General features: G+C 37.4%; 1 protein-coding gene and 1 long non-coding RNA gene across 2 annotated transcripts in view; one reads left to right on the plus strand and one right to left on the minus strand.

Annotated features, from left to right (window-relative positions):
• SMPD3 (sphingomyelin phosphodiesterase 3) overlaps positions 1-26,487 on the plus strand; it is a 93,169-nt gene that overhangs the window by 51,566 nt on the left and 15,116 nt on the right. The window contains exon 2 of the mRNA XM_071756987.1: positions 13,917-15,542. Within this exon, the coding sequence (XP_071613088.1) occupies positions 14,205-15,542 (1,338 nt within the window). The 5' untranslated portion in view covers positions 13,917-14,204. The remainder of the gene's footprint in view (positions 1-13,916; positions 15,543-26,487) is intronic.
• Positions 1-26,487, minus strand: part of LOC139802140 (uncharacterized) — an 84,678-nt gene that overhangs the window by 32,189 nt on the left and 26,002 nt on the right. Inside the window, exon 2 of the long non-coding RNA XR_011728527.1 lies at positions 25,069-25,299. This is a non-coding gene — a long non-coding RNA (uncharacterized lncRNA). The remainder of the gene's footprint in view (positions 1-25,068; positions 25,300-26,487) is intronic.

Consider the following 26,487-nt stretch of genomic DNA (forward strand, 5'->3'; position numbering starts at 1 on the left):
GCCTTTTTAAATTATAGTAATATACAGTTAGAGCAGTAGGATAGAAACTTCTTTAAGTTGCAAATCAAACCTTAATTAAAATAACTTAGGTTTCCTCATGCTTCCATCAAGTCATGAAATGATACAGGAAGTAGAGAACACTAGATAAAATTCCAGAATATTAAAACTGGTGGCAATTAAAAAAAAAAAGGAAAAAAAAATTAAAATAAATTTAAAATCCCTGTGTATTTCTCACTTGATTATAGAGCCCTGTCTTTCCCTTCATTATGCAGACCACTTCTGTCAAGGCCAGTTCTTTCCTAGCCCTTGCAAAGAAATACACCACTGCACAAACAGGAGCAGATACTGTTTTATCTCTCACACACTGCCTAACTTCAATACTGATAGGGTTTATTCTGCCTGTTTCCATCTACATCAGTTTTAAAAACTGTATTGCTAGAAAAAAAATATGTTTAGCATTTCCAGTGCAAGCAGATAAAACAATAAATCTAACAGTGCATACTACTGAACACTAAAAAATGGTAAATAGCATTTAGTACAGAATTTCCAAGTGATATTCTAACAGCACTGTTCTTGTGAAAGATAGGCAGCAATCATACTGGTTAAGCAAGCACTTATTTCTTTTTGGGGAGCTTCCTGTGTTATTTTTATGAATATATTGCCTGTTTCTTCACTGTTGTTTCTTATTGTTTCATGTTGCTTTGCTGGTTGCATTCAAAGGGTTCTCTCTTGAGAAATTCATGTCTTGCATCTGCAGGAGATGAGGAGTAGATTTAAATAATCTCTTGGACAGTATTTAGTAGACTGAGCCGAGTGGTAACAGTACTTTGAATTTTATCTCAGGGTGTGATATCAGATACAACTTGAGGAGTTTCAGCAGATTTGAACAAACCTCCTTCAGTTAAAAATAATAACCCCAGAAATTACCATGAAGCACATTCCAGCATACAGAACCCCTTCTCCTTAGAAGATAATGAGGCTGGGATGAGTTGGCCTTAACATTTCTTATTTCCCCTCAGTAAGAGATAGGAAGAATTTGGAAGAATTCTTTGCTTTTAATTCTTCTGCTTGCTGTACTCCCATGAACAATTAGGCAGTATTAATTTTGAGAGAATCATCCCAGGTCTCTGCATTTACATAATGGCCTCAGCTCTTGTAGCTGGTTGCTTTTGCTAAGAAACTGGTGCATGGGGCATTATGACTCCAGGAGTCAAGCAATTCTACCTCAAGGATCTGATCTTTCTGGGGATGCATTTCTAAAAAGTCCTCAAAGATTTCAGGCTGTAAGGTGCAGATTACTCTACAAAAGACATAAATGCTAGCCAAAGAAGTATTAAATAAAAGATAAAATAAAATAAAAAACACTTTTGTGTAGCAGCAGGTAGGCTGTATAAACCTTTTATTTCCCTTAGTCTTTAGGTCTTTGGAACTGATGCTCTTTCATCTGTTTGTAATGACAGTTTGTTGGAGTACTCCAGTATACACTTCACAGTGAATAATATATTAATATATGTTCTTCCAAATGGATGTTTGGGGTGTATGCAGTTATTTAGTTGGTTTGTCTGAAAATTACCTGGGTGGGTGGCCAAGTCAATATAAAATTAAGTAGTGTGCAATTTTAATGTTAAATAGTTAAGGCTACTGTGGTCTGCTCTTGGCTTGACCTTTATCTGTGAACCAAGTACAGAATCTATATATCATGTAATATACATATATACTGACATAACAATTGGGAATTTAGAATCATTAAGCTGAGAGTTAATTAGTCATTTATGAGTATTGTGTCCTTTCCCAGGGAATTCAATCAGTGACACCATATGCAGTTAATGTGAACAAATCCAAGCAGGTTACAACAGGAACAGGAGCAAGCATGTTAATGACAAGCAGGTAACACTTATATTAACTGGTCAGATTAAAATTATAACTTGAATTAAAATTCAAGTGATGCCCTTTAACAAGTTTCTTGGAAATAATCAGTGCTGAAGTACATATTGAGCCAATTCATTAACCTTTGAAAGAATATCTAAGTTTTGCACCTTGGCCTAGCTGTTAATATGCTAATCATGCTGATGACCTGTTCCCAGCAGTTGGATTACCAGCTGCTTTTCTGCTGATCTATGGATGAAGAGCTGAGTTTTAGAGCTGAGAGTTATTCAAGGTCTAACAGAGCACAGAGCTCAAGCAGGGAAGTCAGCTTTGATGGGGAAGTTGGGCAATGACTGAGGAAGTGCACACAGATGTCCCACAGCTTGCTAAGGGACATGTGGCAGATGCAGGAATATTTGCTTTGAAATAGAAGATGTTAGGCAGAGGGAAGAACAAGGCAGTTTGTAAGATTTGGGTTTCCTGCTGCGAGAATGGTAAAGTCTTTTGTTGGTGATCATTTTTTTTTGTGTAGGTGTGTATTGAATCTGTTCCTGCTCTGGGAATTTCCGTAAAGAAGAAATGATGATGATGGTAATAATAATGGTGCTGGTGATGATATGCTCCTTCAAACAAGAAGAAATAGAAATCAGTGAAAGGATTTTTCTAAGGGAAAGAAAGATGTGGTCACAGACTATAAGGAAAAATTGGTGACATATTATGTCCAATAACTAGTACCTCACTAAAAACTAGGACTAACAGGTTTGCATTATTAAGCAAAATAGAAAGTTAAGTCACATGATCTGCATTATTATTGCTTTTGAGTATTTGATGAGAACATTGCCTAGATTATCCATTTATAAAGATAATTTTTTTCATTGAATTAGGGTATAAAGTCTGTCCTAGCCTCACCATCTAAAACTGAAATTACAGTAGTTAAACCTCATCAGCTTGCAGCCTCCTCATATGAGGCACAATATCAAATACTCCTCAACTGTTCTCCCTGTTGTTGCTAGAGTTACAGCTGATGACTGCTACTCTATGTTTTGCTTCCTGAGAAGTCTCAAGGGTGTTGCTTCAGACAAACAGCAGCTCTTTTCTAGGTGAGTTCAGATTGAGGATATTCAGTATTTTGTTTTTAAGGATTGGCTTGTATGCTAATGACAGTGCTAGTTTGATATGAGATGGTTTGACTACTTCATGCCTGTCTGGGAAGGTTGCTTCATTTTGTACTTTGTGAGTTAGCTTCTAAGGCAATACAATTTTTATATATCCCAAAAATTACTTAGTAGTGATAGAGTTATGAATAGAGTTCATATATTTATTAATTTTTAAAGCCTTCCATAAGCGTTATTAAGAGCAACTTTTTATTCCTATTTGTGCTACCATATATTAAGCCCTAAATTTTTGTAAGTGAGTTTTTATTTCAGATTAGTGTCATCCCTATCCATTTAGGCTTAAAAAACCCAGTGGAATAAGGATCAGGTAATTCACCTCAATGCTTTCTTGTGGTTGGGCTTGGGGGTGATCCACAGAAGTTGTATTAGTTCAATTCTGTCTGATTTGCCTACGTGTTACTGTTACATCTGCATGTACTCAGTTTCTAGTATTTCTAATGTTATTTTTAACATGCCTTTTTTTGAAATGAAATCAAAGTAAGGAAGAAAAGTTCAGTAATAGATCTCCCCTGGAGGAGTTTGTGATATCTGACACCCGTATCCAAGTCCCTTGAGTCTTGGTGACAGAAGCTGGTCAATCAGCAGCTGTGAAATTTATTTAATTTGCAGGTGGCATCACTTTTTTCTGTGTAGCAATAAAGGGAAAGCAAGCATCTTACATTCAGTGTGATTCAAGTCCTTTACTCAATTTTAAGGTTTAGCACTAGTACTGATGAGCAGAGATCTGTGCTTTAAAGTGTATTGTTTGAAGCATACCCTAAAATAACAAAAAAAGGTCTTGTTCTGAGCCCAAATGGGCTTTTACCCTGGGGTATTTTCCCTCAAAACAGATGAATAATCCTGTTAGCCAGGATGAACAGTGTAACCAGCTGGTGGTACCTGCTTTCAGTGTCCTCTGCAAGTTCAGTGATTTCAGCAAATGCCCTCTAGAGTTTGACAACACTTACTAGAAAATTTATCAGCAGGAGCTTTGTGGTTGTTTTGTCTATAGGGCTCAAGAGTGAATGAACATGCCCTGTAAACAATGACTTCTTTTCCCTAGGAGAAGGTTGTTGACTTTGGGGTACTTGTGTTGCATGTGGATCATGCTGGCTCATGGGTATCTTTGTGACTGCTATTCATAGCTAAGGCACTTATTTCTCTTGATTATCTTATAATGAGATGGTCTTTTGGTGTAGAAAGTTTGTCATCTAGTTCCATGGTGTCAAATAGTTTCCTGTCAGGAAGATGCACTGGAATTTGAAGTTGTGCTTCCTGTGCTGCAGTGTGTAGCCCTGTGTCACTACATGAGGCCTCTGGCCTCTTGGTTTATCAGTGCAACCCCTGTCAGATTTATATAACTTCACTTTTTATTCTGAATTTTTTACCTTTTGTGAATTCCCTTCACTACTGGTAATCCAAAGACTTTATTTTCTCAGTTTTTCTGGTGCATTTACTGCACATAGAAATAATTATTTGAGATAAAATCTACTGTACTTTGACTCCTGTTGATAGCAAAGCTCATTATAGCACCATTATGGTTATTACACCCTTTATGTATACCTCATTAAACACTTCACAACCAGGCATCTAGGGAATGCTGTTTTAAGAAACTCTTTAAGTGATCAGGATGAATTATATAAGACCTAAAAGTATGTTCCCTCTACATCACCTCAAATCTTAGAAAATTTGGGATGCATAATAATTGGAATTAAATAAATAATGTCATTCTGTCTAACAGTGCTCTGATACTTTCCCAGTAGGTATTTGGTTCACTAATGCAGATTTACCTCTGGGAGTAGTGCTGTTGAAGGCAACATAGTGGCAGAAGCCATGGCCAACAAAGAAATAGTATCTCTACTTGAAATACTCAAATTATGTTCTGCAGAGTGTAGCATAGACATGGGACAGTCAGCAGACATAGAAATGCAACTAATACCTAAAAAAAATTGCTTTGCTGTTTCATGACTGAAGCTGTATTGGTCATAACACACTCTCAGATTTGGTATGTGCCAGCTTCAGGTTTGTAGTGGGGATGAGATGACTCAAAGCCCAGGAGAGGAAAAGCATGAGAAAGAAGCCTTCCACACCATAAACCTTTTTCTTTGACAACTATCTTGTTACATGCAGCAAATAATGCAAACTTAGCCTGAATATGAATTTCACTTCATTGCTGAAGTTCACTTCCAAGATCATAGCATTGAGCACATGAAGGACTGCTTTTCTAGTAAAGACAACTGACTTTTTTAGAAACATTTTTCTGCTCTACAAAACGACTCTTAAAAATTGAATTTTGAAGTGAAACACAAAGCAAAGTGAGTTTGTATAATGGCAGGATAAGACTATGTTGGTTTGGAAGACGTAGCAGAAGTCCTTCCAGCTTTAGGCATTGTTCTTAACAAAGACTGTGCTCTGTGAATGCTGCAATTTTTAGCACTTTTATTAAGCTAAAAAATTATACAGGTATTTTACATGTCTAAGGATGCTCTTTGAAACTAATAGACCATGCAGAGCAAACTTAACAAATATATCAATGAAGATCTTGTAAATAAAATGCCATTTAACTGCCTGTGGTAGAATTGGCTGTGCAGTAGCTACTAAAAACAAACTTTATGAAGGTAAAATTAGTTGCTTGCACTGTGACTATGCATCAGAGATACAGTAAAAAAAAAGAATTGATACTTTTTTGGTTTTCTCACCATGTTTTGACCACATTTCAATGCACTCAGTTTGTTTTGTTTTCTGCCCTGGAATAGCACATTTTATTTGTGTATGTAGTCTTCTCGCTTAACAGTTGCAGCAATAAAGTTTACCTGACATAGGATGCTTGCTTTGCATCCTAAATGTAATCCTGAGGTCAAGTTTATATTAGGGATGGGGTCAGGTCGACTTTGGAGTCAATGCTTTTGGTTCTCTAACTTGTAAAATTTGTATTGAGATCTTATTTAGACTTGTCTCGTGTTCCAGTACATGGAAAATTTCCTGCAGGAAAATCTCATCTGAAAATACCATGCATTCATGTGCAGAGCTTCTGGTTATTTATTTAGTAACAGCTATTTCATTTAAACATTTTACTTTAAGTCACATTGAAAGAACTCCTCATAGTTTTTCCAGAGGTACCCAGTGTAACAAATGTTACTCCATTATAGACAGAAAAGAGTTTAAATAGGTCTGTAACACTGTTTTATTATGTGTTTTGTAGTTGTAACGTGGCATGAGGCTTCCTAGAATAAACCTGCACAAAATCTTCTCTCTGGCTTCTTAGGAGTGTGTTTAAGAGAAACCATCAAACAGATTATCTGGTTTTAAATACTTAATGATTAATCAAGAGATGAATAGCTTTTTAATATCTGAACAGAATTCAGCCATGCTTTATAAAAAGATGGCAACAAGTGTTCTCACAGACAAAGTACAAACTGATTAAATGGGATATGTTAAATATGTTGCTAACTGTCTATTCTTATGTGTTTTTAACAAAAAATGAAAATATGAGAGCACTGGTTTCAGTTTACCAGTGTATTACAGTGACATGGATGTGTAAATGAATAAACAAAATATTTTTGCTTGAATTTGTTACCACATTGGAAAAGTCAGATGTGTAGAGTGCTCTGGACTGCTGGTGGCTGTTGGGGTTTTCTCTAAAGAGAACTTTATTAAACTTGTATTTAACTGTTTGGGAAAGGCTGAGTATTTTTGTTGCACATATCAACATTTGAATCTTACAAGACTTCAAATTCAAGATCTTTGGTTTTTTGTCAGACAGGTTGGTGCAGTAACAAGTTTGGGGCAAAGATTCAGTATTTATGTGTTGAGCTTTGAGTAATGCTGATTCTTTTTTTATTATTCATGATATAATTAGATCTCCTTGAATCCTGAGGAAATATGCCTTTGTCAGAAGAGCAGGAAATAGGGAGTGAAGGAGTCTGTCCTCAGGGTTTCCATGAAAACTTAGTTTTATTTGTTTTTCCAATTTTCTAACATAGCACATAAATGTACTTTAATTTTATTTATAGGAGTAGCTGTGTTCTAATTTAGGTGGATTTCATTTTAATTTGCTTTTTAAATTATTTTGAGAATTGTAGGTGAGATTTTTTTTTTTTAATAGAATAGATATTTATGGGCAGGGATTTATGTTGGATTTACTGCAGGCTAAGATAACTTTGCCAGCTGTTAAGTACTACTTTAATAGTATAAAAATAGCCATTCTAGAGAAAACTGATTACTTTATAATTCTGTCTGATGAGCCATATTGAACTAACCAGAAGCCTGAGGGCTTAAAGTGCTGCTTGAGACAATACAGGTCTTCATTTTACAGGGAGACTGTGCCCCCAAGCAATTTATGGATTTGGCATGGCTGTACTCATGCCTCTGTAGGTTTTAGATGGTGAAAGATGAGTAGCAAAAAATACTATCTCCAATTCTATCTTGGGCAACCAAAGTCAATGCTGTTGCATCTCACTAAGATTTGTGTAAAGAAGACATCTACAAAGATATTTAGCCATTATTGAATTACTCCAGCTACTGTAAAATACAAGGCTAAAAGCACAGTAAAAGTTGCTTTTGTAAATACAGCCCATTCCATTTCTATTGTATAAACAAAGCTTAGTGTCACAGGTTCATGCATTTCTATGCTCACTACTGAAGTACAACAAATAAGGCTTTCCAGGTACTCAGTGAGATCACCAAGTAATCAGGTGATTTTATTATTATTTTTTTTCCCTCTAAATCTTGCCTGACAGCAAAGCTTTCCTGAAAACTTAAAAGCTGTATGAAATGTTTGATGTTATTTTCAGCCATTCAAGGATACACTGTTGATTCTATTTCTTACCAGAACCTAAGGCTATAGATATGGTTTGGTAATTTGGATATGTGTGATTGGGCCTCCTGTACAGGAACAGACAGTTGTGCTGATAAGGACTTTTTGGTATGAATTCCTGAAAAACAATCTCAACTAACACACTTGAATCTGTCTTTTAAAGTAATGTCCTTGCTGATCATAACTGGCTTTGGGTGTGTTGTTACTTAGTTTGCATAATCATGATAGTTTTAGACACATTTGTGTCACTGGTCCCTATAAAAAACAAGAGAAATTGTCTGCTTCTATATCCACTGGAGTAAAAATAATTAATTAATGTTTCTGGATTCCAGATTTTTAGGTGAGTCTTTGCACCCTACACTGAAGTAGAACTAAATGGTCTGCTAAGAAGCTCTCACATGACAGGTATCCAAGTCATTAGCTTATGTTTAAAGGCTGGTATTGGTGCACTTGCATTCAAATAGCAAAATGCACAAAGTTTCAGACCTGTATTTTAGAATTTGGAGCTGGATTGGTGAGGTTTTCTGGGTCTCCTTTATGCTTAAAAGATATGATGTATCTCTTCTGCATTTATCCAAAAAAAAGTGTTAAGCAGGTAATGTCTGCTTTGTCAGGTGGAATTAAGACTGTTCACAGGAATATTAAAGCTGGTTGTTTTCTGCAGTAATTAGTTCAGCTTCATTTATTCAGCCATTTTGAAAAAAAAAAAACAGTATGTTTTTAATTATTTCAAATTGGACATATATAGATTTTTTAATGTGTGTTCTCATACCTTAACATAATTGAATCCATATTTTAATATTAAGTTTAAAACTTAATAATTCATTTTAGTTTAGGTAGCAGAAGGTGTGTGGGTATGGTTTTTGGCCTAGGAATATGATCTGTGACTACCAAATGGAGATCATTTGCTTTTGGAAATGAGAATCTGTTTCCATGCCACACTTGACTGTAAAGCACAGAGCAAGGTTTACAGTCTGATCATAAGCCAGTTCTCAGCTCTGATACAAAAAATCCTGTTTGGAGTGAGAAGGTAAATAGGATGCCATAGGTATAAGCCAGCCTGAAGCTTAGTGTCTCTGCTGAAGTGACTTACACCAGCTACAGCCAACCTTTCATCAAATGAACAGGATTACTGCCTCCCATGCACTGTGGGCAGGCTGCATACAGGAGACAAGAGCTACTTTTGCCAGTATGGATCCAACTCCAGCTTTTACAGAAATTCACTGAGAGGCTTCAAAAGCTTTTGAAATCTAAGCCCAAGTGCTCAATACCTTTTTATGGAGATTGTATCCTCATCAGTCTACTCCTTACTAACTGTGCTAGAGGTTTGAGCAGGATCTGTAAACCTTTGGGAGTGGTGGTTGGTTGTTGGTTTTTTTTTTTTTAATTTTCCCTTTTTTATTCTCCTGACACATAATTAAGTGCTGACATCACTGGAACTCTGCGAGACTTGTAGATTCACACCTCCTAATTTTTTTTTTTTTACAGGTTAGTTCAATTAGGGTAGACATTTTGTTTCTAATGGCTTCTTGCCTGATGGCAGCCTGCGGATGTAAGAGAGAAGCTGCAGAGTAGCTAGGCAACGTTTGATGGCCTTTTTTAGGAAGAAGGAAGAAAGTTTAGGGAGAAACCAGTAAATGAACATTGCAATGGCAAGTCTGCAAAAACACTTCCTTCCTTTCTCCTTCTGACAAATCCTTAGTTTGCCTGGGTACTGCCTTATTCACCAGTATCAGAAATACACCTAAGTTAACTTCTCGTACCACAGCAGATCACATTTTTGCTAAATTTTTACTAAGAAAGCTGGACATTGTTGTTCACTTAAGTGGAGGCCAGTAAGTACTCCTTGAATTCCCTTACCCTACATCTTGAAGTGCTTCGTGGAATGAGTCCTGTAGAGGATGACAGGGTTTCAGTTAAAACATGAAGCTGTGAAGTGATCACATGGGAACAGGGAAGTATCTCCCCTAGAGCTGCTGACACTTTGAGATGGCTGCATCTCTGTAATTAAAGTCATCTAATCAACATGGGAAACAGTTCACATGTATTTTGCCTTTTGGAGTAGGTATTTTCTCCAGAAGGGTAGTTAGCTGTTGGACTAGACTCTAATGAAAAGCATATAAAGGAATAATTGGGGAAAAGAGACCAAGTGAAGAAAGGAATTCCTGAAGTGTGTGTGGGAGCAAAACCCGATGAGACCATGGAGGAAAGAAGAGATTCATTTGTGGGTTTTGTAATGAGCAAGGATGAGAGAATAAGTGGAAATTCATTCACTTTTCTCAATCTTCATTTTGCACAGTCTCGCACACAAATTTTTCCTAGAATTTTTCTGCTTGGAAGAGACCTGTAAGATCACAGAGTCCAACCATTAGCCTACTTCTACCAATCCAGTGCTAAACCATGTCTGCAGCTGTTTTGCTGTTTTGACACCAGTGCCATTGGTGTAAGCTGTGTTTCTCTGCTTCAAATTACACCCAGAATAATGAAATAAAACTTCCAAGAAATCAACACTGGCCTAAGCACACTGCTCCTCTAAAATCCAATTTTAGGTATATATAACTATGTCATTCACCAAAGACCAAGCAAATGTCAGGACTCAGGGAAAAGTAGTTTTAATGAATTTTTGTGGATAATGTGAATTTACCCATAGGGTAATTTCCAAGTCATTTAATCACTTCAGCTGTGCTTTACTGTTTTTAAAAAAACAACTGTTCTCTCAGTGATGTACATGTATTTAAAAAATGCAGTTGAGATACTGATAGTGAACTTGAAAAATTTTACTTTCCTGATTTGAAAGCTTATTTTAAGAAAAAGAGTTTAAAATTTTCTGTCTTTGTAACCTTAATATTGCAATATTTGTTGATTTTCTTCCGTTTCTCTGCTATTTCTGGGGGCATAATTGCAATGATAAAAATATTTTAAACCTTTGCACTCGATGTCTTGTTATCACTAAAGTTGATGTTCTATATTGACACCATAAAGGCTTTTTTTTAGCCTTCAAAATAGTAAATAATAGAAAATAATAAAAAAACCTAAACAGACTGCAGTTTACGTCTTTGTAGCATAAAAAAAATATCTATTTCATTGCAATATCTTAAATTCTCCTCTAATCTCTCAAACCCCTATGAATAAAGCATTGGATTACCAAATAATACCCTTCATCACAAGGCATTATGCACTCTAGCTTTAGGCTCCATCTAAACCATTGCATTAAGAGAGATGTTACTGATGTCACGCTTTCCAAGTTGCAGTTCACTCACATGGTGCCTTCTCTCTCCATTTTAGATCATGTTGAGCTAAAATGTGTCTCTCATGACTTAGTTATCTCTTTTTGGGTGGGTTTGAGGCACTAGTAATGTGTCTGGTTCTGTAGCTAAGAGATAAAATGAGGAAACTTACTTCCTGTTCATGTGCATGTCAGTGAGTCTGTACCAGAGCTCTGGCAAATTGTGTGATTTCCTTCATTTATAAAATTAATAAATTAGAATAATATTTTACTTACAAGAAGAGTGCTTTTAACTTGATGTGCCACTCTGTTCTGTCAGCAACATGTAAAAATTTAAAGGACATCCAGCTCATGATTCCATCCTCCCTTTTCTCCAGCATCTCCCTTATCATATTTTAAAACCTGCTGTGCTGCCAGAGTTATTTCATTGCTTGTGAGAATTTTATTAGAGTCCATAGAATAAAATGGATTGAATGTGTCTCTGTATCCAAATCCCTGTTGCGTCCCCAGCTGGCAGGCAATGAGGAATGCAGCTGGCACCTGGGCAAAAACTTTCCCTCAAATTCCTGACTTTCAAAGGTATCAGCCCTGTTCAAGGCAGGATAGTAGTCACCAGCGAGGCCTTGGACCATCAGTGAATCCTCAGAGCTTACAATAAATTACATTCTTGCTAAGTGTTGCTAAATAGACCTCAGTTTGAACCAATTTTGCTTGATGACACTTGCTATGTAATCTTGCACCACAAAAGGATTTCCATTTGCATTAATTTTTCTTCCTTTTCTACCAACACACAGGATAGCATGTTGTATTTACAGTAAGCATGAATTCCTTGGCTTTCATATGTCCCTGTAGTCTGGATAATTGCTTTTGTGAAGCCTTTCCAGTTGAGCATTTTATGCTTTGCTGGACAGCTGTTTATCTTGTAGCTTATTGATGCAGTAGTCCCTAACAGAACTGGCATGATTTATGCTGGATTGATTTTTTTGGTTCATCACATCATCGAGCAGGCATTGAGTACTCTATTTACAAAATTGGCATTTGATGTCACGTCTCCCTGGGAGCTGTAGCACCTCTTATACTTAAGAAAATACAGACCTACAGAAGACTAAACAGACAAACCATTACGGATCCAGTGTTGTTCTGCATTTTTTCTAGTGTGTTATTTTAAAACAGTGAAAGTCAAATTGACCTTAGAGTCTGCAAAACAACTTCAGCTTTCACCAGAAAGATCATTAGCCTGGGAGCTGGAATATAAGGACTGCCTGTCCTCACTTCACATACCCCAAACAGCAGTGTTCTGTTTACCCTTGGTACTGTTGTAAACAAGAACCTATCTGGTCTAGTGAGTGATTATGTAAATAGGCAGAGCTTTTATAAAGCACTTCAACCATCAGAGAGAACAGAGTAACTTCATTACAGGTCTTTTTTTTTCTTTTCTAATGGTAATTACCATTAGATGCCAGAGTCTCTTTAAACATTCCTACTAAGGAGTCCTAAAAATCATTCAGGAAAACAAATCTGCTAGGCTTCCCCCTATTGTCAACATCCCAAAATGCCTTTGGCAATGAGTAAATGCCAAGCATTTGTTATAGGGCACTTTACTAGTAACTGGTAAACAAATGAGTATTTGAGTTTAAATAAAAACTCAAACATGTTGCATAAGATTGTGAAAGTTATGCTAAGCTAATAACTAAAAACACAAAAAAAATTATCTTCCTTTGATTCAGCATTTGCCATTTCCATCTAAATAGCACCATCAGCACAACAATACACAGGGCTGTCTATCCCATTAAATGTAATTGACTGCCTGGTCCTGGAAAAAAGTGCAGTTGGCTGTGAACAAGTTCAGGGTGTTATTCTTGTACCTGGAAAGATAGGTGTGTTCTGCTCTAGAAAACCAGCTGCTGCTTCTTCTATCTCCCCCCTCACCATCCTTTTTCTTTTTAGTGAAGTTTTGGTTGTCTTTTTATGGTATCAGTATGTGCATATTTATTAAGCATTGCTTGCTGTCCTGAAGATTCTACATGAGATCTCTCACATGCAGCTTTCCTTGCTGCTGAGGACAAAACAGTTAAAAGCAATTTTTCTATTGTGGTACTGCTATCCTTTTTAATGCACACATTTACTGACTCTTCCTTCTTTATATTATCAACTATTTGGGTTTGGTCTTCAAGGTATTTATAGTCTTGACCCTACCAAACTCGTCTCCTTCTTTTTTTGGATAGAATTTCCTGACTCCAGTTTGGTTTTGTTATGAGCCCCTGTCACCTTCTTACTGGATCTTTCAGACCAGTGCTTGTTTGCCTTCACTTCTGGGAAGAATTAACTACAAAACTGTTTCATCTTCATCTGTTCCTTTACTAAAATTCTTTTTTTGCCATGGTGTCTACCCAAAATTGTATGGCTGCAAATCTGGTGTGCTATGACTACTCTTAATCCTGCTGATCAGGAATCTAAACTAAGCAAAAAATTTTCATTAATAAAACAACCAAATAGGTGTGGTAAAAAGAGAGCTAATCAAAATATTTTAATGCCTTACTTATCAGTTGTGATCTGTGCAGCATATTCTGTGTCAGCAGTTAAGGCCTCAGTGTAAGGCCTAAAATCCATAACAGAAATGAGTTTCAGGACAGCAGCAGTCACGTGCATTAGATGGTCAAGGTAGTGATTTCATTTGCAGGACCAGTTCCTTGTTGTTGGACTTGCTCTAGATCCATAGTCCTTAACAGACTATCAAAAGTGCTAATTTAAATGTAAAAAGGGAAATTATACTGTAAGGCAAAATTGGTGTGAGAAAATTTGCTTTAAACTTCTAATGACTGTTGCATATGTTCTGTTTATTTTGTTTTTACAGATTTCCTTTTTGCATCCAGAGTGTTTCAGTATGGCAGCCTCCAGTGAACAATGACATCCTTTGACAAATATAGATGCCAAAAAGACAGACAAAAACAGTGGCCTTGTTTCATTTTTACTCCAACACAGTGAAATGGTGCTCTTAAAAATTTGGTATTGACTCCCACTGGAAAAAACCCAAACTTGTGACTGGACCTTTTTCCCCCAGCCCTCTCCCAGTGTTCAAATGGATGCTTGACACAGTGACATCATGTAGTAGGTCCTGAAGTGTTGCCATAATTAAGTTGCAATGGTTTTATACACTTCCCCATTTCCTAACAGCTTTCTGTCAGTTCTGCATTCTTTTTCCTGGGGCCTGATTTTTCCATGTTACTGGTTAGCAGATAGGCTCGTGGCCTCTTTTGTTCCCACCACCTATGAGAAACGTCAAAGAGCAGATGATCCATGCTATTTTCATGCCCTCTGCATCATTATTACCACTCCCATCTACTTGGCACTGTTGGTAGCCTCTCTTCCTTTTGCTCTGATTGGCTTCTTGCTATGGTCCCCACTCCAGTCAGCCAGAAGGCCATATATCTACTCCAGACTACAAGACAAGAACCATGCCAATGGAGCCACACTACTCACTGAATGGAAGGCTGCAGGGAATGGGAAAAGCTTCTGCTTTGGCAGTGCCAACGTTTGCCTGCTGCCAGATTCTCTGGCAAGATTTAATAATGTTTTCAACACACAGGCTAGGGCTAAAGAGATTGGCCGGAGGATCCGAAATGGAGCAAGCAGACCACAGATCAAAATATATATAGATTCTCCTACCAACACATCCATCAGTGCAGCAAGTTTTAGCAGCCTGGTGTCCCCCCAGGGTGGAGACAGCACTAATCGTACTGTTAATGCTGGCATCAAAAGGACAACATCAATGGAGTATAAGGGAGACAATTCTGGCTCAAACAACAGTGAGAACAGTAGAGAAGATAAAAATGGGGCTGGAGAGCCAAATGAGGGAGAAGAAAACACTTGCATCGTCCGCATAAATGGAGAGGATAACGGCCACATGTCAGACACAGAAACAGAAACCGTCAACGGTCAGGCTCATGCCAGTGGCCCAGCAGAGCCCTCACTGGAAGGTGATGCTGAGGTCTCAAAAACACCTAACCACAAGCAGAAGGAAGGAGATTGTGGGAGTTTAGACAGCTGCTCTGCCTCCCGAGAGTCCTTAGTTAAAGTTCGTGTTGGAGATGGTACAGTGGACCAAAGCACTGTCAACAACAAGCTCCTCTATAAAGCATCGATCATGAAGAAGACATCAGTACGGAAAAAGAAACACACAGATGAGATCTTTGATCACGAGATCTCTGCTTTCTTCCCTGCCAACTTGGACTTTCTGTGTTTGCAGGAAGTGTTTGACAAAAGAGCTGCAGAGAAGTTGAAAGAGCAGCTTCATCGCTATTTTGAATACATTGTCTATGATGTTGGGGTCTACAGTTGCCACCAATGCTGTAGCTTTAAGTTTGTGAACAGTGGTCTGCTTTTTGCAAGCCGCTATCCTGTTATGGATGCTGCCTATCACTGTTACCCCAATGGAAGAGGAACAGACTCCTTGGCTTCCAAGGGAGCCTTGTTTCTTAAGGTAAGAGCCTTTCTGAAGCTACAAATAGTGACTCTATTATTAATGTGACAATTTATAAAGTTCTGTTATTTTCTCTCAGTCACCTCCGTTACAGTTTGATGAGGCAACAATCAGATATGGATTACGTGATGGTCATGCATGAAATGATGAGGGACTTTTGGATGTAGATCTTGAGTGTAATTTCAAATGTCCAAATCTGAATTTTAGTTTGATACAGAAATCTTTCAATAAAATGAACGCATTCTCAATTTCTTAAAACAAATATAGTCTAGTAGGCAAGTATGCATGTTGTATGTTTAAGTAAAAGCCAAAGGTCTAAATGCTAGAAGAAAGAAACTGAAAGGAGAACTGTTAAGGAATTTGGTGACCTCTGAAATTTGGTGACAAAGTAAAAACTTCTGGTATTGTGGCTTGCATAAAAAAAAAAAAAAAAAAAAGAGAGAGAGAGGAAGTATTAGAATTTGCAGTCCAATAATACTTCAGTATTTCATATATATCTAATATAAACAAAAGCCTATCCATATCTGAATCCAGGTTTCAAAAAAATGTAAGTTTTCTATCCTGTGCCCTTGTCTGTTTATAAACAGCTTAAGTTTTAATTTTTTTCATCATTAAGTGCTGCATGCAAAAAAATGAACATATTTGTTGTGCAATATAAATATTACCAGTGCCACAAAGACTACCCTTCAATATCTGCATATATTAGGGATTAAGAGATGAAAAGCAGTCTGCTTTCAACTGTGCCACTGGCTGAGCCGTTGATTTGCTGCCCTGCTAGACAGGCTGCAGTCTCCATTTCTCTTGCAGAAAATTAAGCCTCTTTTAAAAATTCCACTGGGATGATGAACTTAATTATGAATTTGAGTTGTTAAATAATGCTACAGTTAAGCAGGGAATAGGGACCAATGATAGTGAAGATATGAAGATAACTTCATTCTTTTTAAATATGACAGAATTCTGGCCCAGCTAAAAGAACATTTTTCCTCATATCTGTGTCATTCTGACATACTGCACTTCAAAACCAAAATATTTTTCATTCTGTCTATCCTGATATTAAATTACTTTCTCTCTGAATTTTACATTAAGTGATAATTGGTCATTTCTTTGAGAAAAAAAAATTATGAATGATCTATATATTCTTAGCTTTGCAACAAAATAGGTTTGAAGGTTGTTTTTTTGATGTAGTGCTTAATCAGCAACTCAGTGTGTGTGTGGGCTCTGGAGATGAAAGCTACAGTAAGTAAAAGCCTGGCTTGTTATTGAAGTCGGTGAGAATCAATCTATTAATTTCAGAAGTCTTGAGGTCTTACAGTGGGATAGCAGCAAGCTTAAAAAGTGTATTGTAACTGTGGCTGGAAGCTGCCATTCTACCCAGTTCTCTGCCATTTGGAATGAGCAGCTTATATCCCTGCCTTTAGATACCTGTTTCACTGACTGGCACTATATTTTAATGTATATAACACAATCCAGTCCTACACTGGAGTTTATGGCAATGTGGTTTCAAAGACAGTGAGACAGTCCTGCAGGACAAGAGTCTCCTAATTGCTTTACATTCAGGAGTGGCATGGAGCCAAATCTCTCTATCTTGTGCAAACTCTGTGTGTTTAAGTTTCTTCTGACTCCTGTGGAAAGCACAATACTGAAGTAGAAAAGATACCAACTGAGTTTTGTTTTGCATGCGAAGTTACAAATCTGTTCCCCTTGCATAGTGTCTATTGTTGTGTAAAGGAGAAATAGGGGAAAAAAAAAGTTCTGAAAATCAAGTGAGGGGAGCACTTGTACATTTTTAAATCATGGATAAAAATCAGGTAATGCTACCCCTCAAAGGGAAAATGAAGCCTTTGTTCAAATCTTTCTGAAGCTCAGGAAAGACCCAACATTCAAATAAACATTTAATGCATTTAATGGAAGTTTAATTATTTTGAACTAAAAAGCCAAAACAGTTTTGGGGGAGTTGTGTCACAAAACAGATCCCTACTGCCAAGGTACAAGTGTTTTACACAGCTTTTCCTTTCAGAAAATGTTCTGCTTCCAGTGATGAGGGAATCATTTTCATGGCCCCCCTCTTTCCTGCCTTCATCATCTAGATCATGGAGTTCAAGTGGAGATTTGGAAGGATTTGAGAGATATGCTTAGTCATAAAGACTTATTTTACCTGAGAGACTTACACAGCTCAAGCATAATTATTAATAGCTATAGTAACAATCAGCTCTCAGGTACTGCTTTTCTTTCATATGTCTCAGAGTGCATAATAAAGAAAGGTCAATATCTGCTTAATAGGAGAAACTAAAGCACAGGAAGGTGAAGTGATTTAATTGTGGCTTAACACCTGGGGTGTCACAACCAAAGAAGCTGGAAGTAAACTACAGAGACTTTTAACACTGTTTAGTATTACTGACTTCATACTACCTAGCAGCTATCTGGAGACCTGTGAAAAGAAATTTGCTAGCCTTGGTCTGTTCCTTTCCTAAGATGTCTTCCACAAAAGATGCTGCTCCTTGCATTTTCCTGACAGATCACAACCTGTTTTTTCCTTCTGTATAGGCTGATGCTTTGCAGATAAGGATGAAGACATGAAGATGACATAGCTGTCAGTAGCTCTTGTGTAAAAGCTCATTTTCTGCATAACTGAAGGACTAATTTACATCCAGCAATTTGATCTCAGCTCAAGCAGTGTTTTTGTCTCCAATCTGGGGGTCTCGTTGGGATGTAAGAGGGACACAGTCACAGAAAAAAGAGCACATAGGAAAGGGGGCAAATGTCACTCGCATCTAAGTGACAGTTTCATGTCTGGAGTGTTAAACCACTGTTCCTAGTTGCTGCTGAAGACTCAGAGAAGCACAAATATATAAATCAGACAATCCACTTTCATCCTTTGACAGTCTGGGTCCTTGGGAAGTCTCTGCCGTGACTGTTCTAGCACTGCATTTCACATTAATTTAAAATGCCTAAGAAAAGAACCCTTGAGTCTGCTCTGTGCATTTTATAACTCCAAGGGTCTGTTACTGCTGCTCTGCTACAGACAGAGGAAGGAAGGGGCACTGACACAGACACTGTCCTGTACTGGTGATTCTAAACAAAAAGCTAGCTGGATCTATCTGTATGTGACACGATGCAGATCACAGTGGTCTTGGCTGCACTGCAGCTGTTGATTTGACATGTACATAATTTTAATTCACAGTGGTTTTCATTAATTTAAAGAGAGTTTTAAAATACAAGTCCCTTTCAGAAACTGGATGATGACTTTGCAGTCAAATCAAGTTTAAAAGATAGCAATAAACGCTGAGCAGAAGTTGTGTAATGCATCAACTGTTTGTTATTTACTAGAAGGTTTCAAAATGTCAGCATACATTTTTAGACAGATGGAGAGTATCTGGCCTTAGTTACACTGTCATTCAGGGATACTGTGTAAGTTTTGAATAGTAGTGTAACAGAATCAGAAAACATTCTTAACTTCACCTGGTGAGAGCTTATCAGTATTTTTCCAGACGTATCAATCTAATAAAAACTGTCACTTCTGCTAACAAATGTTGCCTCTCTCTTTTGCTTAAATTGTGATAGTTATAACTAACATAAAGCTAAACCATACGAGACATGTAAATGCCTACTTGGGGTAGGGAGGTGAATGAAAGAGGGATCATTCTCAAAATGGCTTTTAACTGATTAGAGGTTTTAGAGTGGTTTTCCTCCCAGGGAGTCTGGGAGATGTGGAAGTATGTTGCATAGAAGGCTGTTCTTCTTACCATTATAACAGGAAATTATTCTTGGTTTTGGCATCTGCCAAGAGAGACAATCTTAGCCAAAAACAAAAAACCAAAACCAAAAAACTTGCTTAAAACACAATATGTGAAATGGAGAACAAGCAAAAGCACAGTCTGTGGGTAGTTTGAACACCTAATAGTGTACTAACACAACCAAAAGGAATGAAAAGGAAAAAATGTGTCTTGCAGTTTTTGCTAAATTTCTGAAAGAACTTGTGTTTCATTAATATTAATTCCTGGCTTATTAACAGTTTTACTTTTCAAATTTTCTGAAAATTACTGCTGTTCTCAGGAAGTACAGTAATTGTGCAGAGAACATGTTATTATTCATTGCTTAAAGGAAACCTAGCAACCTTTGCTTTATGTGCAAAGCTAAGCTTGTTTTCAAAAGAGCTGATCTGGTGGTAACAGATGGTGGAAGGAGCAGTTCTGCTTGAAGAACTGCTTTGAAGCAGTTTTTATGGTTTGCTACTCTCGAGGTGCCTGCTTTGTATGATAAAATGAGGGTTCCCTGAATTAATCTGTGATTCTCCTTTTTGATGTTACTGATGTGGATATATTTTGCTTGGGTAATTGAAGCTGTCTTCACCATCTTAAACCAACTGTGGCTGAGAATGAAGGGGCAACTTCTGCTATGCAGTTGCACAGCACTTTGAGGGGAGGACTTTTTATCTAACAATTCCACAGAAAAGGGGAATGGCTGCTGTCTCACCCCAGTAAAAGATGGTCTACAGATTTCAGTGGTTAGATTTGCTTGTTCTTGATCAGCTTTCTTTTCTACAGTTATCCCAAGATGTATAAAAGAAATGCCTAGTGCTGTTTATGGATTTGTTTAGCTATCTCTACAGCTGTGTCATTTAAGTCGGGAGGGTAACCTAAACATTTTCCACATGGTCAGTTTCTGCTATAAAATGTTAAAGCAGGAACTGGATAGAGTCCAATAAGCTGCCTGAGACTTTTTTTTAAAAAGACCCTACCATGGCACAGTACCATGTTCCTTCACTTTGAAATAATTTATGTCATTAATGATGGTCTTTTTCTTCTTCATTAATGGAGACAAATTAAATCTGTTGTTCAGAATGTAATACAGGTTTGAGAGAATATGAGTTGTGGGCTTTATCCTTTTCAGAAGAGGAAGAGCCCTTCATTCATGGCACCAATTTACAGCCCCTTTCTCTCATGCATGAGCTTAATGAAGCTTTGCCAAATAACTAATTCTGAGTTCACGGAACAGTAACTGTTGTCATGTGGTAGGTGGGGAAAAATAGGATTCTGAAATATGCAAGTGCAAATGTGGCTAGGAAGAACTGCAGAGCACTGAACAGAATTCTGAGCTAACATTTTCAGTTTCTTTAACTTATTTAATATGCTTAAATAATATATTTGTGATAATAAATTAGTAATTCAACTAATGGTTGTTCCTTAGAAGCTGCTGCATATTCCATAATGCAAAGGGCAGAGCTGTCAGTGTCCTAAAAATAAGACATCCTTTTACATTGTGTCTAAGCTAACAAAAAATAATCTACAAAGAACACAAAGTACAGGATAAAATACATCTTTCTTAGAAGCTACCACTAATCTAAGTCATCTCTGTGTGGCAGGAATGTTTGAATTGTGAATGTGAGTAGTTGCAAGCTTTCCTTGGCATCTTCTCTTAACAATAAGAGGAATGAGGATTTGGGCACATGGGTTAACTGGCTTTTGCAGTAGGTTTTTCTCCTGTTAGTCTTGGAAAAATACTGAAAAGGAAAAAAATATCCAAGAGGGGGTAATTATCTGGGAGATTATGGAAAAGTTGTACTGGAAAAAAAGAGTAACTATATTTTCCATGTATTTTTCTTTTCCTCACTGTATTGTTTGCTCATTATAATTACAAAGATGTCTGCTTCACTTGATCTTAAACAACACTGGCTACATATGGTAAGATGTATATTTCTGTTGGAGTAAGTCACTGTCACTGCAAAGTCTGTTTCTCTGCCCTGCTCTTTTTCTCCACCTGGAATGTTTTATTTCTAAGACAAATAGTAACCCAAGGCCCCTGCTTAGATGATGTTCTTTACAAATGCAGTGTTGGTGTGTTTGTTTTTAAGGAGGGAGGGCTTTTCCACAGAGCATGTAATTGTGCTTTTCAGCCTGCCTAGATTTTCTTTGTAATGTGAGCATCATAACCTTCTTTCTTGTTATGACTAAATTTGTTTGCCACAGAGCTGTAGGTTTTGAAGACACTCCCTCTTCAGAACAGTAAGGCAGCAATCATAGTTCATAGTGCTCATTATCATACAGTTCATACTGCTCACTATCACTATTCCAGTGGCAAAATGAACAGTGTCATGGTCAACTAACAAATAGTTTTGCTCATTTACAGTCCAAGAAGTGATTGGTCTATAATGGCTGAAGCTAGAGCTGTGTAGCATCCCATCCCCCTAAGTAAGGATTCTTTCTGTCACATGCAGATTATTTACCTTTCCTAACTTCAGGTTTTTTGGCTGCATGTAGACTGTGGGGTGACAAACTTTCTGGAGCAGATTTTACAGGAGTACACCAAGATCATAGGTCTGCTCTGGTTTGCAAACCTGGATTTGCTTCTCATGAAAGAAGCAATGGCATATGCTTGGACTTGTTTGCAGATAAACCCTTCATATTGGAGGCTGCACACATAAGAAACTGTCTACTGGTTTTTTAGTGGCTACCTTCTGGCAGTGACTTCTAGAAAATGTCACTAAAGTTTAAGTTCCCCTCATAATGAAACTTCTGGCTTTGTCTACATGATACTGGTCAGTGTTTGAGCACCTAGTCTGATTCTTTAATTGAGTGAGAGTTTCATCTGTGACATGGCCAAAATTTTCAAACATTTCTTTCCAAGTAGCTGATGATTTAGTAACACAGCAATCTTTGAAGCTGTTTTTAAAGCTGACATTGAACCCCCCCTTGTATTTAAGTAGCATCTCCTTGTTTTTTTGTTTAAGTATCTGCTGAAGTTTTTCTTGACAGCAGTAATAGAACTGCTGGGACAGATGTGTGTAAATATAAACTATATATGTCATGTTTGCAGGTTTGTATACTTACAGTCCTGGAGTATTGTAAACAAGATTTTCTGGGTATCTCAGAAAATTCCCACAATAGCAAGTGATTGAATTGAACATTATTTCCTTGACCCTACCTCTAAAATTTGACCTGATGCTACTAATTACATTTTTTTTCTTGTTGACAAGAATCATTTTACCCTAGCCTTGGCTTGATTTCCTTCATGGGTGCTGTTCATTACCTGAAATCAGTATGACTGGAGGACATACTACTCCTTACTCCACACAGGACAAGTTTTTGATAGATCGTTATACTCTGATTTACAACTTTATGTAGTAGAGCACAGTATCAACATGGTCTCTCCAGCATAATGTGCTATGGCATAGAGATGAATTCTTTTAATAAAAAGTACTTGATGTCAAGTACTTCTGTGTGCTTTACACAGTCAGTACTCTGAAAATAAAAATTCAGAGCTGTCAGTTTTACACTTATTTAATTTACTGGCAGGAGACAAATGTAAATATGTAGCAGTAGAAACTGGCATTTTGGATTCCAAACACAACAAGAGAGTCCCATCTTTTTCCTTTATGGAAAAATGCTTCTCATCTGTGATAAGCTTTTTATGTCCCACCCGTACAGCTAACCAAATGTAATCTGCAGGGGTGTAAAGGGGATCAGAATACACTCCTACCTTCCAAAAGCATCACTAGTTTGATTACTTAGCATTTACAAATGTGCTGAGAATTTGAATATATTTTGCATATTTCGGCATAATGCAGAAAAATATCTGTACCTGTACAACTGGGATACTTTATTAAGAACACAAATTTGTTCTCTCAGTTTTCATTTTACCTCTCAGTAACATCAGAGTTTAACAGGAGATCACACATAACTTTTTCCTCTTACAATGATTATCCTATTTTAAAACATTGGAAAGATAAATATATTTAGATATTACCTCCCTATAAATTTTTGTGGACACAGAAGAATGGTACATGACACACCTAGGACTATACAGTGATTTTGAGAAAGCAGTATCTGAAGGAGTTCCCTAGAGAAGGGTAGTTCAGTGAATGTATTACTGATACCAGCTACCAGTATAGAACAGGTGAGGTGAATATAAGTCAGAGTTATGGTGAAGGAGCCACTCTGGCTTATTTGCTTACATTTATTTTCCTAGTAATGTGACTTTAGAACTTTTTTCTGTATTAAGCAGCAAAAACTATGCTATATTTGTGAAGTGCTGACTTGGTCTGGTGAAAGTGGAACCTTTCTGCCAAGATCCACGTTGCAGGCTGAAATAAATGCTCAGGGTTGTCATCCTGCAGGACTGCCACGTAGCTGCCCAGACCAAGTCACCACAATATAATATACCCTTGAAAATGAAACAGTCTAAAAGTAGCTACAGTGTTTGGCCACAGGAAAGAATGTGTTTATACAGAATTATAGGGCTTGTAATATTTCAGAGGTCAAGTAGTTTTCCTGTCTGCACATCCCATAGTCCTTGTTCATCTGTGAAAGATCAAATTAAACTGAATAATCAGCTTTTCCTTAGTATTTTATTTCAGACCATACTTAATATACTAGTGCTTCCTCTGTAGGTGGGAGCTGACTATCTGGCTGCAAGGATATCTATTTTCTGTCCTAGAAGTTGTCATAAATATCTTCCTCTTTTATGATTATACTGAAAATGACTTGGTGGTTTAAAGCAATACTGCCACTGGAAAAAAAGAAACCAACCTACCAAACAAAAGCCAACCAACCAACCAAAAAACCCAAAAAACCACAAACCACAAAAAAACATCAAAAGTTTAAAAAGTTTGGAGGAACCCTGAAATGTGGAAGATGAGTTGCTTGGGATGTACTGCTATGCTGGCATTTTCCAAGGAAATTCTAATTATGTTAATGCCTTCAGCTCTTGGTTTGGAGCTTTTTTTAATGAGCAGAGTGTTTATGAAAGCCCCTTTCCTTTTCCCCTCAGGGGTGTGTGTAAAGCAGACACTGTTCCTGGGAAATGCAGAGCCCTGGGACACTGTCCCCCTGTGGCAGCAGCCCAGGGGAGCATTTGTTGTGGTCCCCACATGTATATAGCAGTGTTTCTTCTAGGCCATTTCATGTCATTCTTTGAGAGCAGAAGATTTCAAGTCCATTTCAGTATAGATCTGTGCACACAGGGACAGCAGATGATATATTTATTTATGATTAATAGAAATTAGAGTGATCCTATGCATAAATTGGTTGATGAGTAAAAGGCCTTGTCAGGCACTCCATTAAGGCTGCACAGGGAATTCTAAAGCCAAATTGAGTTCTTCTTTTTCTCAATTGACTATAATTTATGTTCAGCTTTTGAACTTAAATCTTTTAAGATTTTTGGACAGAGGCACTGAAAATGATTGTATCTGCTTTTGTCAATAAGAGAATTATTGGCAGCACATTCTTCTATTATGGCAGAAAACTTTCTGTGCAGTAAGTCTTTTCAGTGAGGCTACAGTAAATGGCACTGAAAGATGTACGGAAAGATGTACGACGTGCTCACTTTTTCACTGCAAATTTGTAAACTAATACAGACTTTAAATTGTACAGTTTTCAGTGTTGAAAATAAAATCTGATTTTCAGTTATTGTTTGGAAGATATAATTCATGCATCTGCCTGCTCTAGAGAGTAGAGATGGTTTCCCACTCTTCCATTGGAATGGCATTTGTTGCATTAAAAAAATGGAGAGAACATTCCTTTTAACTCACCTGTGACACTGATATATTCGAGACCAAGGCAGCCTGAGGGAGGAAGGAAAAGGTCTGCATAGCCAAACTTCTGCAGTAGTCACTCATAGCCATCTGGCAGATCAGCATAGCCTTTGAGACTGTGCTATGGTCTTGTGAGGTCAGCAGACTCTTCTGGTTTAGGGGCAGATCCACCAGTGTTTTCATCTGTGTTTCTTGCCTTCTGTCTTCACCCCTCCTGAAGCAGGTTAACTGTATGGGAACAGCAATAAGAACACATCACTACCCGTTTGGAAAACTATCTAAAAGAGGACTGAGTAGACTGAGGATGGAATAAGCTGTTTATCTATCTGAAACAAAAAAATGGAAGTTTACAAGGCATTGTTGAGAACAAATGAGTTATAAATTCACTTACTGCAAAGCTTGCTTTCCAGTTGTAAAATGAATCAGATGGTTCTTTAATAACTTAAAAACAAGAAAACTGACCAAGCTGACAAAACTGTGTCTGTATGAAATGAAACTCTGCTTGTTATATAGAGGTGTTGGATTAAATTTGTCCCTAGTCTTGTGAAGGAGAGACATCTATGGTTTTGTTTTCTGAGACCTGGGTACACTTTTGCTCCACGGGCATTTTCTTCAGCAGTCCATGCAGTGTTGCCATGTTAATTATCAACAGGAAAATCCTATCCTCAAAGTAGTTTCTTGACTCAGTCCAAATCCCAACCCTCAAATCATTGAAAATTTTAATTTGCTGCTGTCGTAAGTCCTGAACTGCCAAAACCTTCAATAGAGTAAAAAAATTAATTTAGAACTTGATTCTAATTTGCTTGTGTGTCTGCTGACAAATAAATTTTTAAAAGACTGGAGCATATGATTTGTACAAGGAATTACACTACATTCCAGCTTCCTCTTCCTTCTGCCTGTAAGAGCAGGGATGCATGTTGTGCTTTTGTCTGGCTGGACAGACAATGGGGGCTGCTTCTGTGAGTTGAATGTCAACACTTTGCTGCAACATAGCAAAAATACCAACCACCTTTGTAGAAAAATGTAAAAAATCCATCAAAATCCAAAGCTTTCTGTGGAATGGAGAAAACATGGTCAAACCCAGTGTTTATTCCATGTTTCATCCTTTTCCCCAGGCTCCCCTGGCATTTTTTCCTTTTGCATTCTAGTCTGACATAGATACCAAGAATTAGACTACCAATTGGATACCAATAGTATTAGACTGGATCTGGCACATGAACTGGAGCTGGAATGCAAAAAGGTGGAAATGCAACAGGGACAGAGAACCAATGGGATTGCAAAGAGAAGGAAGTAGAATTTTTATGTGTGCTGCAGATCAAAATCCAAGCATTGAAGTACTGGTGATCAGGAAGAAGTTGGTGTGCTAGCAGCAAGTGGGACCCCAGTAAGTCCCAGTGTGGGTCTCAGGTGGGTTTT

Source organism: Heliangelus exortis, chromosome 13 (assembly GCF_036169615.1).
Source record: "Heliangelus exortis chromosome 13, bHelExo1.hap1, whole genome shotgun sequence".
Taxonomy (NCBI): Eukaryota; Metazoa; Chordata; class Aves; order Apodiformes; family Trochilidae; genus Heliangelus; species Heliangelus exortis.